The 12,671-nt window shown below is 36.1% G+C and overlaps 1 protein-coding gene across 7 annotated transcripts in view; it reads right to left on the bottom strand.

Moving 5' to 3' along the window:
• SPATA17 (spermatogenesis associated 17) overlaps positions 1-12,671 on the bottom strand; it is a 204,147-nt gene that overhangs the window by 169,602 nt on the left and 21,874 nt on the right. For 6 of the 7 annotated variants that reach the window (XM_082703007.1, XM_082703005.1, XM_082703002.1 and 3 more), the window contains exon 4: positions 6,760-6,810. The exons of the other annotated variant lie outside the window; for it this stretch is intronic. In XM_082703007.1, coding sequence (XP_082559133.1) covers positions 6,760-6,810 — 51 coding nt within the window. The remainder of the gene's footprint in view (positions 1-6,759; positions 6,811-12,671) is intronic. 7 annotated transcript variants of the gene reach the window in all.

Raw genomic sequence — 12,671 nt, 5'->3', positions numbered from 1 at the left:
TTTGAACCTGATCCTCTTACTTCTTGGGCTGACATTTTGGGATATCTTTCTCTATTAATTTGTATTCCTAGAGCTTAAGATTATATCTAGTATATAAGAGACCTTTCATATTTTTTCCTAAATTATTTCCTTAATTACTTCCTGAATTATTCCTGATAAATTCCTACTTATCCCTATCCCTCTAATCATGGAGCCATTATTTTAAATGTACATGCTTCATAGTATTACAAATATAAAAACTGGATTATAAATAGTTTAGGAGATTGAAATGGATCCTTATGTATCTGACACAAATTCAATTCTTAATTAAAGCCACCACAGAATCATTTCTCATATTTTTATATTTTAGACACAAGTGGGAAACAAAAGAAAATGGTTAATTGATGTTTCAAGCTAGATTAATGTTTCTAAATTTAAATTCACATCCATAGACCCAGACCTCTAAGAAGAAAGAGCCAATAAAGTTATGGTTACTTTGCAAATTGGCTCTTTTAAATGATATTTAATCTAGTGATCCTCTTGTTGTTACAATTTTTATTTTTCTTAAAGTAAAGATTCCTATCTGAACTAAAATATTTTGGGACACTAATTTCAAGACAAATCATTTAAAATAACTGAATAATAAAGAATTGGCCAAGATGCTCTTTCAGAAGAGTATCATTATGTAAGGATATATGATTGATTAGTAATATGTACAAAGTTTCCAGGGTAAGAGGAATTCAATTTAAATAATCAATTATATATGTAGCATTTTTAAATCTCTGTAAGCTTTAGATTATTTCCATTTTTCATTTCTCATAGATTTTGAAAGTGAAAAGAAAAATAGAACATATTTTTTAAGAGATCTCTAAGATACTACACATGAGCACTTCCTGAAATTTGTATTCATATGATACTGTGCCAGGTGTCCCAGGACAGACAAGCAAAGGAGGACTCAAGATATGTAAGCTAAGCCAATGGAGGCTTTTTAAAGACATTATAAGGAACATATAATTTGCAGAGAGTACTTTTGTTAACTTCCAACTCTGTGACAGACTATATATCCTCATTATGTTTAGTTTACTAAAAACTGGTATATTCTTAGAGTTAACATATAGAGAGATTAGCAGTTGAAGTTTCTAGCAGTCCTGGGGTGACGATGGAGGACAAATCCTGATGCTGGCAAGAGCAGTACGTAAGGCCCCAGCCTTTTTTTACAATGAGAGGTTTATCATCCAATTCTGCCTACAAGGGGAAGCATGTAACACTCAACATGGTCTCCTACTAATCATCACTAAGTTTAGAATTCCCTAAGTAAAATGTACTGCTAGTAAGATGCTCTTGACTTGTGAGGACCAGGGATCAGTTTACCAAGTAAACCAGAGCATAAGTAATGAAGTTCCCATAAAGCTCAGTCCAGGGTTCACATAGTTGTTCTCAACTATGAGAACATATGTGGGTATCAGACCTCTAGGGTTCAATTCCTAATACTATCACTTACTAGCTGTGGGACTTTGGGCAAGATATCATTCTGTGATTCTATTTGCTCACCTTTCTAATTGAAATCTGTGAGAATTACAGAGAAGAGTTAAAATATTTAAAATATTTAAGACTGGTGCCCAGAGGGTAGTGGCTGCCATGTAATTGCTAATTCTTATTATTTACTAATGGTTCTGACTTACCAAGATTTGGGATATGTGGCATTGCAATCTTTTTCTTGCTTAGTCTCAGCAACATAAAGCTCCCACTAACAATCAGTCTGACTAAGGTATGCTCAAATATCTGCCAGCACATATATGTTTGTGTGTGTGTGTGTGTATTCACATTCAGGTAGTAAGTGTGAAAATCTGGAGCCATTCTCTTGGGGAAATAGGAGCCTCAAAGACAAGGCTGAGGCTGGGTATACGTTCAGCCACTCAGGTGACCTTCCCCCTACCAATGGAAGAATTAAGTATACGATATATACCACTCCACAGACGAAGCTTCATCTGGGATGGAGTAGCCAGTAAACAAAAGTCATAAGCAAGAGAAAATACTAAATGTTGAGAACCACGAATCAAGGTACCAGGGAAAAGGAACAAGTACTAGACCCTAGAATTGATGAAATAATCCCACTAAACTGTACTTTTTTTTGCTACTTAGGGATTTTTTTAATGGGCTTTCTATACATAAAGTAATTTTGCCTCTTTATAGTACTGTTATTAGCAGCTGAGCTGCTAAGCCCAGTGTTTGGTGGACCTGAGGTAACACCCAAGAACTTAATTAGATACTTCCTGGCATCAGAAATGGAGAGTCAGTTCTATGCCAGGCTGTAAAAGGATAGACAATTGTGTATTTAAATGGGATGTGGAAAGAAATGAGTTTAGGAACTGAATCAGTTCAGGACATTTGTATAAGATACTAAATGCTGCACAAAAAGAGAAACAAGAAAAAAGTTGGGGGCCAAATATAGACAAGATCCACAACAGAATATCCAAAATGTTGGAGGAAAAGCAGAACCCTAATCTGGAGTAAAGGAAATAAAGTGTCACACAGAGGGACAGGAGAAACAGGGCCCCAGGAGCTAAAATAAAAATTTACTGAGCAATTTATTGCTGTATTAATTGACTGTCACTGGCCTAGCAGCGTATCAGCAACAGAGATTTTGGAAAGGCATACATACTGCGGTTCGGACAGCAGCTTATATCATAGCAGACCTCCTTCAAACCTGTACGTGTTAAGATACTTTAGTAAGGTCCCAAAGCTCATGAGCTCTTCCATTCACATGAGAAATGCACTAACCAAATAGTACTTTACCACGTCCAATTTATCTATACCACATAACCTCATCAGATTCTCAAAAAAGTCTTAAAGGTCCCCCAGCAAAGGCTTAAATAATTGCCAACAGACACTGAGGGACTTCAACAAAAAGTATTTACAACAAATGACTTTTTACTCCTCATGTAGAAAAGTATTCATTGATTTATTCGGGGAAATTTATTTAACCACCTACTATAAGTCAGGAACTATAGATACAAAGACTAAGAGGATAGGATCTGGGCCCCAAGGGACTTACAGTGTGTAAGGGGGTGGATACAGGCATATAAATTAGTAAGGATAATAAAATGTTACAGGTTCTATAACAGAAGTATGTCGATGGTAAAATAGAACATAAAAAGGGAGAGCGATCAATTCTACATGGGTAGGGGGATCATAAAGCTTTTAGAAAGAAGGTGACCCTTTAAAAAATAAATGCAGATCAGGATATGAATACTTATCACATTAAAAAAATCATATACATATAATTTATTCTTTATTATAAGAATGTGACATCTATATAGGAATGGATAGGCTAAAAGTGTATTTTTTAAATCCCTCTATTTTCAGGAATGCTCCACCAGCCTCATTAGCAACTGGTGATAATCTGTCCTGCTAAGAGTCAGCAGTCAAACATAATTTGTAATTAGCTCCATATATAAGGCAAATTAGGACAAAAGTTTTTCTTTTCTAGTGTATGTGAAAACCTTATTCAAGATTTGGGTGCACATGGATCTGTGTGAATATTACACAAATTTGGGGTAGTTATCTAGCACTCTCAGAAGTTCCTCTTCTTGCACAAGCACAGCCACCCATATTTAATGCATTTAAGGGATAGTTGTTTTGAACAGGGTTACTTAATAGGTGATGAGCTGAAAAGGCAGAGGTATAGCCGTTAGAAGTAAAACTTCAGCTAGTGCTTTCTAACCAGGATTGTAACCTTCAGATGAGCACAACATCAAGTAGGCGAACCACACACTGGTCTCCTCACCCACTCACTGCTGCAGAAAGCCAAACCTTCAGAGCGCCATTCTGCAGAACTGCACATTTTACAAATAAATTCAGTTCTGGTCACTGTGATCAACCAATGCTAAAATTTAATCTTTTTTTTTTTAAGATTTTATTTATTTGACAGACAGAGATCACAAGTAGGCAGAGAGGCAGGCAGAGAAAGAGGAAGAAGCAGGCTCCCCATTGTGCAAAGAGTCCAATGTGGGGCTCAATCCCAGGACTCTGGGATCATGACCTGAGCTGAAGGCAGAGGCTTTAACCCACTGAGCCACCCAGATGCCCCTAAAATTTTAATCTTTGTTGGGCGGTCATTTTGGCCTTCATGCAAGTAAGCCTCATGCTTCATCACAGGAACATGAAATAAGTACCCAGTCTATTACCAAGTCAACTCATGCAAACCTCTAAAGGCAATCTTTGAACATCTTCATTAGAGAAGTGTTTTCATTATAAAAATTCCTGCATGTCGTCAGTGGCTCAGCTGAAAGTCTTCCCCTGTCTCACTTTATTGATCGCTACATCCCCACCTCACCTCTCCTCCCGTGGAATGTGTAGCATAAAAAATAAATCCAGTCACAGCAAGAGAGACTTTATTTCAAAGAATTATCATGGGAGGGAGTGAGTGACCAACAGGACAGATGGAGAGAACTACTGCAATAGGCAGAGCGCTTTGACCATAAGATCCATAAGCACATCAAGAATTAGACTCAAAGAGTTTTGTGTGTGTGTGTGTGTGTGTGTGTGTGTTTAATAGGAAGATATAAACAAGGCTAGAAAGAACCAGATGTGGAGAAGTTGGATGAAAGGGTGGCATCATCAGATAGATCAGAAAATGCTTTACCAGGAAGCCAGCCTATTCTCAGGAAGAGGTATTATATGCTGGCTGAAGTTCAGGGACACGGGGAAGGAGAGAACTTTAACCATAGTTTAGTTAATAAACATGTTTTTCCAACTGAATGATGGAGGCAAGCAGTTGTGGTCATCATCCGTGAGGTAAGAAACAGAAATTTGGGAAGGGGGCACTGTGCCTGGTCTTGTCATAAGGAAACAAGGGACAGTTCTGTGCCTCTTACCTAAGTCATGTGGTGAAGGGCATTTTTTTTTTTTTTTAAAGCAAGCTGTTACCAGAGGGTGGGAGATATTTTTAAACTTTGTTGTCTTCCATGATCACAGGACTCAGGTGAAGTTCAACACTGCTCACTAACAATAATCAAAGACAAGTTGACTTTAGGCGATACTACTAGGAAATGGAGCTTTTAGTTCAATGTTGGGAGTATGTCAAAAACTCTGCCTTCCAAGTGGCTTATACTGATGTAGGTTTCTTAGATATGCCTAATATAGGTAAAGAGAATCATGATTCAAGCCAGATCAAAACTGAACAGGAAGATAGAGGGCTAAATAGCAAACAACAGAATGCATTTTTCTACCCCTGTCTTCTATGTCTCTAACTTCCTCAATGATATATGTAGACATCTAAGTCTTGAGTCTAACTACATTATGCTCGCAGTCAGTCATCTATTGCCTTTTACTTTGGAGACACAACAGACACAAAGTAAGCAGAAAAGAAAAGAATCTAACAGTGTTAAAGGCTCAGAAGTCAAGTCTTTGGCAGAGCTATACAGAGAATCAAAATCTCCTAAATTCCCAGATTTAAGCACTTCCACTGAAAGAAGAAGACCGAATCATTTTCCTATACTACTATATTATTAGTAAGTAAATAGTCCATTGCTACTATAGTATGTGCCTTTGGCTCAAGAAAAAGCAGCAAGATCTACTTCTTCCTCTTGCTTTTCTCCCTAAACCACAGGGGAACAGAAAGGTGGACAGGGGGGCACCTGGGTGACTCAGTTGGTTAAGTGTCTGCCTTTGGCTCAGGTCATGATCTCGGAGTCCTGGGATCAAGCCCCATGTCAGGTTCCCTGCTCAGCGGGGAGCCTGCTTCTCCCTTTCCCTCTGTCCCTCTACTCCACTCATGCAGTCTCTCTCTCTCAAAGAGATAAGATTGTGAAAGAAAGGAAGAGAGAGACAGTGAGAGAGAAAGAAAGAGAGAAAAAAACAAAGGAAGGAAGGAAGGAAGGAAAAGAAAGAAAAGGAGGGAGGGACAGAACAGGTAGACCAGCCCTGTGATAGGGTCTTGGCACACACCCATACCTGCAGAGGAAAACACCCTTCTCAAAGCCGTATAAATAACCAAAAAATGTTAATTTATCTGCCATATTTCTGCACGGGACCTTCAGAAGTTATTTTACTATGCTGTTTGACCCAAAATAAAATCTATTATTAGCAGAGTAAGAACTAACAGATTAATGAAAGAGAATATAATAAGGCAACGTAAGTTTTAAGAACATTAATGGAATTCACCAAAGTAATTTCTCCATTTATAATAGCTCCACAATTAAGCTATTACCATACTATCTGAGACAAGAGAAATAATATTTTTGTTGTGCCCATTCCCAAAATCTGAGCAGAAACCAAGCCAGCCTCATAATCACTAGCTCAGCATTCCATTAGGAAAATAACACGTAAAAATGAACATAGAGATGATAGAAATTAAACTTCTAAGGTGGAAACTGACTTTATTACTGCTAAATCATATGAATAATTCCTAATTGATTTGTATTGGACCAGCATCTTATATTCCAGAACCATGTTCATCTATTTATCACAATATTCTATATGACATAAGGAAACTAATACATTGCTTCATTAATATTTACGGTCTTTCTCTAGTTATGGCTCAGAGATATTTAACATTCTAAAACATAAGCACTGATAATTACATGTTTTACATTTTACTCTAATTTTTAATACTGCCAAGATTATTTAGTATAACTAACTTTTTAACTATGTCCTCTTTTCTCTCTAACCATTAGCATATCAATCAAATTTGCATTATTCTGGCTTGCTCATTTTATTAAAAGCGAATTCAGGGCACAATTGACTTTTCATTTGTTTAACAAGTGAAGAAATATTTACCCTGACAGCCATTGCGTTGTAGAAATTCATCTTCATAGCACAAGATGCGAACTGTGAATCAGGAAAAAAGAAAAAAAGGCCTATAGTTCAGTTACACAAAGACAGTGAAGCCTATTTTTACATATAAAAGATAAGAATCTTTATACATAATACATAATAAGAGTTCTGGGTTTAGAAAAATGAAATCAAACTTTGTATTGAAGAGATAGGATTCCTAATACATAATGCAGGCTTAACCAGAAAAATCTATGGTAGTCAAACTAGGAGCTAATGGAGATATATGATCATAAAATGCTCTCCGCTGAGTTTGATAATCAATGGTGCTCTACTGAGAATAGAATAACAAAGCAGAAATATTCACAAGTGCTGGTGACACGTAGTATTGTATGATTTATTCACTGGGGTTCTTTTAGCCAAAACTCACAGAAACATAAAAGGAATTCATATTTCAAGACGTCTGGTTTAATGAAAAATTCAAAGAAATGCTGTCTTCAGTCGAAATCGTTCAAGGATATGGATGCAGTGATGGAGCAAAATTGTGCCTTCCAACCATCTGTACAAAATGTTATGTACTTAGCTGCCTCCTGAGTAATCCCTGGGAATTTTGTTTCATTTAATATTCATTTTAACACCATAAAATCATAAATACAATGATATCATGTTACAGCAAATCCCCTGATATAGGGAAGACTTCCTAAGGTCTTGGTTTCTTTCTAGTATAGATACATTTGTCTATTAATATACAAATCTCTGTTACAGTACATAATCCTTTAGCAACATAGCTTATTTCAAGACAAATACTGCTTTAAATGAAGGTTCTACATCTGTTATATCTTTTAATTAAAAACATATATTTAACATAATTCATGACAGTATAATAAATAGTAAAAGCAATGAAATATACATTTTTGATCCAAATACTATTTTATCCATTTTTATTCAATCAAAATTCATTTGACTAACATAACTTGAGCTTAGGTAACAGGTGCTGTGTTTCAGTCAAAAATCGGAGGTAAGTGCCTTAACCTTTTATATAGGGGTTTTCTTCCCTGCAATAAACAGAAATTCATATAAAAGGGTTTCACTGTAATTAGGATTGTTTGAATTGCCTTGTCTGATCCAAAGCAAATTGTCTGTGGAGAGCAGCAGGGCTGGATTATTTATCAACAGTCTGAGCAATTAAGAAACAGTTGGCTGCAATATGTTATTTACAAATGAACACAATGATGTTACTTCATTTTAAATTCTCATTCTTCGTCATAGTAAGCGAGACATAGTTCTTGGCATTTGCGGTGAAGTTAAAAGAGTCACCTTAATACCTTATTTCTTCAAGTTATACTGATGCAGAGATAACCATTAAATGACTTTACACAGGTGGAACATACTAAAAATTACATATCTAAAATGTCTAGGTTCAGAAAGAGGTAATGTTTCTTACCCTTATTATGTTGCTGTTCAGTTAGCAGCACTGAGTGCTTCTGAGCTTTCAAGTCACAGACCTGAGTTCATGTGCTGATGTTGCTTTTATCAGCTGTGTGGCTTTGGACAAGTTACTCAAAGCCAGCCAGTCTTGACTTCCAGGCTCAGAATATGGAACAGCACACACTTTGAAGAGTTGAGGTGAAGATTAAAATGAGATAAAAATTTTAAGGGGCTTGGGACATAGTTGATGATTATAAAAGGGATTATCACTGCTGCTGCTAAACACATTTTGTAGCTGAAAGTATGCAGTTTAACCATTAGTAAAATTCCAAAATATAAGAGGTTAAATTTTATTCTGAAGACAGAGAAAAAAGCAATCTAGCTTTTAAGTGTACGAATTCTGACTTTCATTGCTAAAGGTGGAATAGCACTTTGATTCTAGTTTATCATTCTCATGTGAATCACCGATGTTAAATGTATTTGCTTTGGAAAGTAACAAAAATATATTTATGTGAAAAATATTGCATATTCCCACTTATAAGAGGTGTGTGAAATAGTCAAATTCCCAGAGACAGAAAGTGGAATAGCAGTTACCAGAAGCTAGAGGAAGGGGCAGCTATTGTTTAATGAGTAGTCTCCATTTGAGATGAAGGAGAAATTCTGGAGATGGGTATTGGTGATAGTTGCATAAAAACATAAATATACTTACTGCCGCTGAATAACAGTGCAGTTAAAAATGGTACAAATGGTAAATTTTATGCTATGTGTATTTTACCAAAATGTTAAAAACACCAAAAAAAAATTGTGAATGAATTGTTCATTTTCATAAGCTATCTATGAGACACTTTTAGACACTTAAATATTTTGTAAAATTCCTCTCATCTAAGTCTATTTATTTCCATTCCGAACAATGATACTACTTGTTTTATTAGTATTTGTTCTTTTGGGATATGAGCAGTTAAAATACAAATCATACAAAAGCCGTTATTCCTACTACTATTGTCTAGAATTCTGTCCTCAAAATTTGTTTTTCCAATGCATGGGAGTTGGATAAGCAAAGAATATCCTAGCTACTAAATATTAATAGTCTATCCAACAATGACAAGCTATTGTAATTTCCCAACAGACAAAAGTCTTAAAATTTTTCTTACTATTTATTAATTTCTCATTTTATCATAAAATACTAAGTCTACTAAGACTAAAAATCTGGAGTGAACATCAAGCATAAATGGTAATAGTTTCATTGTAATGAAAATATGAAACTCAATTACAGATGTTTCCCCAGATGTCTGGTGAACAAAGAAAGGGAGAGAGAGAGGGGGAAAGAGGGGACAGAAAGAGAGGAAGAGGGGTAAACAGAACTGATATGTTACATTTACAACAGAGAGCACAGGAAGTATTTCTGGGATGAACATTAAGTCAACCATTTGTTAACTGCATGGCCTTGGCCACGTCATCCCCCTCAATTTTTACAAGGTTTCTGAAAATTTTTTTGGAGGATTTATTCCTTTTAAAAACATAATCTTCTGCGTGGTTGGTATCTACGTGGATCTTTTAGACAGGGTTGCTATTCATTGGGACTAGACCATGATTACCAATGGAAGCATGTTTCATATTTTGAGTTTCTTTCTTTTTTCTTTCTATCGGGTGAATTACAATGGGAGGGTGGTTGGGGATAAATGAGAACCACCCTCTTGGAGGTCAAGTGATACTCAAAGCTTACCACAATCAGGTCCCAATTTCTCCCCTCAATTATCTGTTACTACTCCACTCCTTTAAAAGCTCTATCTGATCAAATTACTCTTTTTATTTCTTCACCTCCATGTCCATATTACTCCCCCTGCCATTCTTTTCCAGCTGTCCAAACCTCCTCTCTCCTGTTTTTCTTGCAAGCATTTATCAAAGAAACTATCTTTTCTCCCCTACTCCAAGAGAAGAAGCTGGCATTCTCTTCGTTGCGAAGCACTTTCAAACCATTCCATATCAGTAAGAAGTACTCCATTAAAAAGGACAACAACAACAAACCAAAAGTTTACTTTTTAATCTCAAGCTTGCCACACTTAAGACTCTCTATCCTATTCAATATCGTCATACTTCAGGTATCCCATTACTTATTAACTCCTTCCTCCCTCCTCCCCACTTCTCCCTGACTGCCCCAAGTACGCTCTAAAAATTCTGGCATCAAGCTAATGGTCAAATTCATACAGGCAACACATTTAACTATGAAATCCACAGCCAAGTTCCAGACCCTGGGAACTAGAAATGTTCCCCGTCTTAAGTCTTAAACTCTAAATGCAAATTCCTCTCCTTCAACCCCTAGTGGCTTGATTTCTCTTAAAGGTTCTTCTATTTGGTTTGGACAGACTTAATACAGATATTTCTTGTTCCCCATTTTTAAGTTCCTTGTTCACATATTTTTATCTATAAGACTACATGGTATTTTGCTACATGAACATACCATAGATGACCTAATATTTCCTTTACTGTTGAGTATTTAGGTTAAAACCCCCCAAAAAAGTGAGTTTCAAGGAGGAAACAGTCAATCATTTTCAAAAGCACAACACTCTAAAAAAAGGTTTCTTCAGTTTGTTTGTCTTTTTAAGTAAAGGTTTCACTTTAATTCTGGTATAGTTAACATATAGTGTTCTTAGTAATACAGTGATTCAACAATTCTACACATTATTCAGTGCTTACCACAGTAAGAGTAACTTTTAATCCCCGTCACCAATTTCACCCATCCCCCACCCTCCTCCGCGCTGTTTATCATCAGTTTGTTCTCCATAGTGAAGTCTGTTTTTTGATTTCTATCTGTCTCTCTCTCTCTTTTTTTTTTTCTTTGCTTCTCAAAAGCAGAACACTGAAAGCAATACATACTCATAATAATTCTGAGTAATACAGCTATATAAACCCAACCAGATCAGCTGGCTTTATTTTTTAGACTGAACAGTACAAAGGAAACACTTGCATTAAAGTGATGACAATGGAACCTTTAGAAGCCATGCACATATGGATAACAGATACGATGAGCATGAGCCTTTGTTATTTTCCACATCAGTGCTATCCTCATTTCATAATTTTGAGTATAATCGTTAAAATGATTTATTATCAAATAATCGTGAGTATTTTGTGCATATGCTTTGCCTTGTTTGTTGGCAAATGATACCAATCTGTTCATTATCAACATCTGATTTTTAAAGCACCCTTTCTTTCTTCCACATACAAAATTAAATGCCAAGTATATTATTTCTTGCAAGTATTATTAGCATAATCTTTAAAACCAGGAGAACCAACTCTAAATTCATTTCATAATTATGATGAAAATATATTAATAAAGTTTTAAATTAATACCAGTAGGTCAGAAACCTAAGTTATCCAGCCTTTAGTATTTATCTAAACTGCAATACCCTGAAAGGAAAAAATATGTTTCAGTTTTCTGCTCTGACACTAAAGGGTGATAAATGTTACCTTATTAGCTTATAACTGATTTGGAGGTCCTTCTGCTGAAGTTTCTCTCTCCCTCTTTCTCTGCCCCTCCCCACCTCACATTCAATCTCTAAGATAAATCTTAAAAAAAAAAAAAAAGAAAAAGAAAAGAAAGAAAGAAAGAAAGCTGGATACTCAAAAGCAGGACCATTTGAGTATCCAGTGGGAAAAACAAGTTGCAGTAAAACTAGAGTTCAGCAGATATGAAGCCCATATGCACCAAGCAAACACACCAGATACCATCAATTTTCACTAACAGGAAAATATTTTCAAGGTTGTGAATCAATAATCCTAGACCCCTAAGATGGACAAATTCGGGCTATCTTGCCAGGAACAGTGCCCTGGAAGTAAGCGGAAGGTCAGAAATGGAGGTAGGGAATAAAAAGAAGCAAAAACAATAGTCATGAAGGAACCAAGAGTCAAATCACACACTCTCTCTCTCTCTCTCTCTCTCTCACACACACACACACACACACACACACACGTGCAAAGAAAAACCAACACCTAGAAATGATCTATTATTCTGAGTTAATGAAGGTACTGTAGTGGAGAACCCATTGATCCTTCAGGACTGGATAAGCTAGCTGCTGTCAATATGAAAATTATTTAAAAGCTAGATAGAAATATTTTAGTTAACAGAATTTTGAGAGAGGTTGTCTAAAACTATTGAACCTATCTAAGGAGATCCTAGGATCTCTCTCAGTTCATTTTCTGTGTGACTTTGCCACATCTGAGCCTGTTGACAATGCCAAATTTGCTAGGCGTTCTCTCCTCTGGTTACTGGGATATTGTGTCTCTGCTTTTCTAGTTATTATCTGTCTATAATTCCCTTTCCTCCGCCTAAATCCTACCTAATGTGTTCCACAAGCCTTAATTCTTGGCCCTCTGCTCTATTCTTGAGAGATATTTTTTCCCCATTAGGTAGAAAATCCAGTCATCTTGCAAAGATGGTTCTAAAATCTTTGTCTCCAGCTCTGACTCTTAATCTAAACTCCCATTCAAGTGTT

Source organism: Mustela nivalis (assembly GCF_964662115.1).
Source record: "Mustela nivalis genome assembly, chromosome: 16".
In the NCBI taxonomy this organism is placed as follows: Eukaryota; Metazoa; Chordata; class Mammalia; order Carnivora; family Mustelidae; genus Mustela; species Mustela nivalis.
This window is presented reverse-complemented; position numbering and strand designations above follow the sequence as displayed.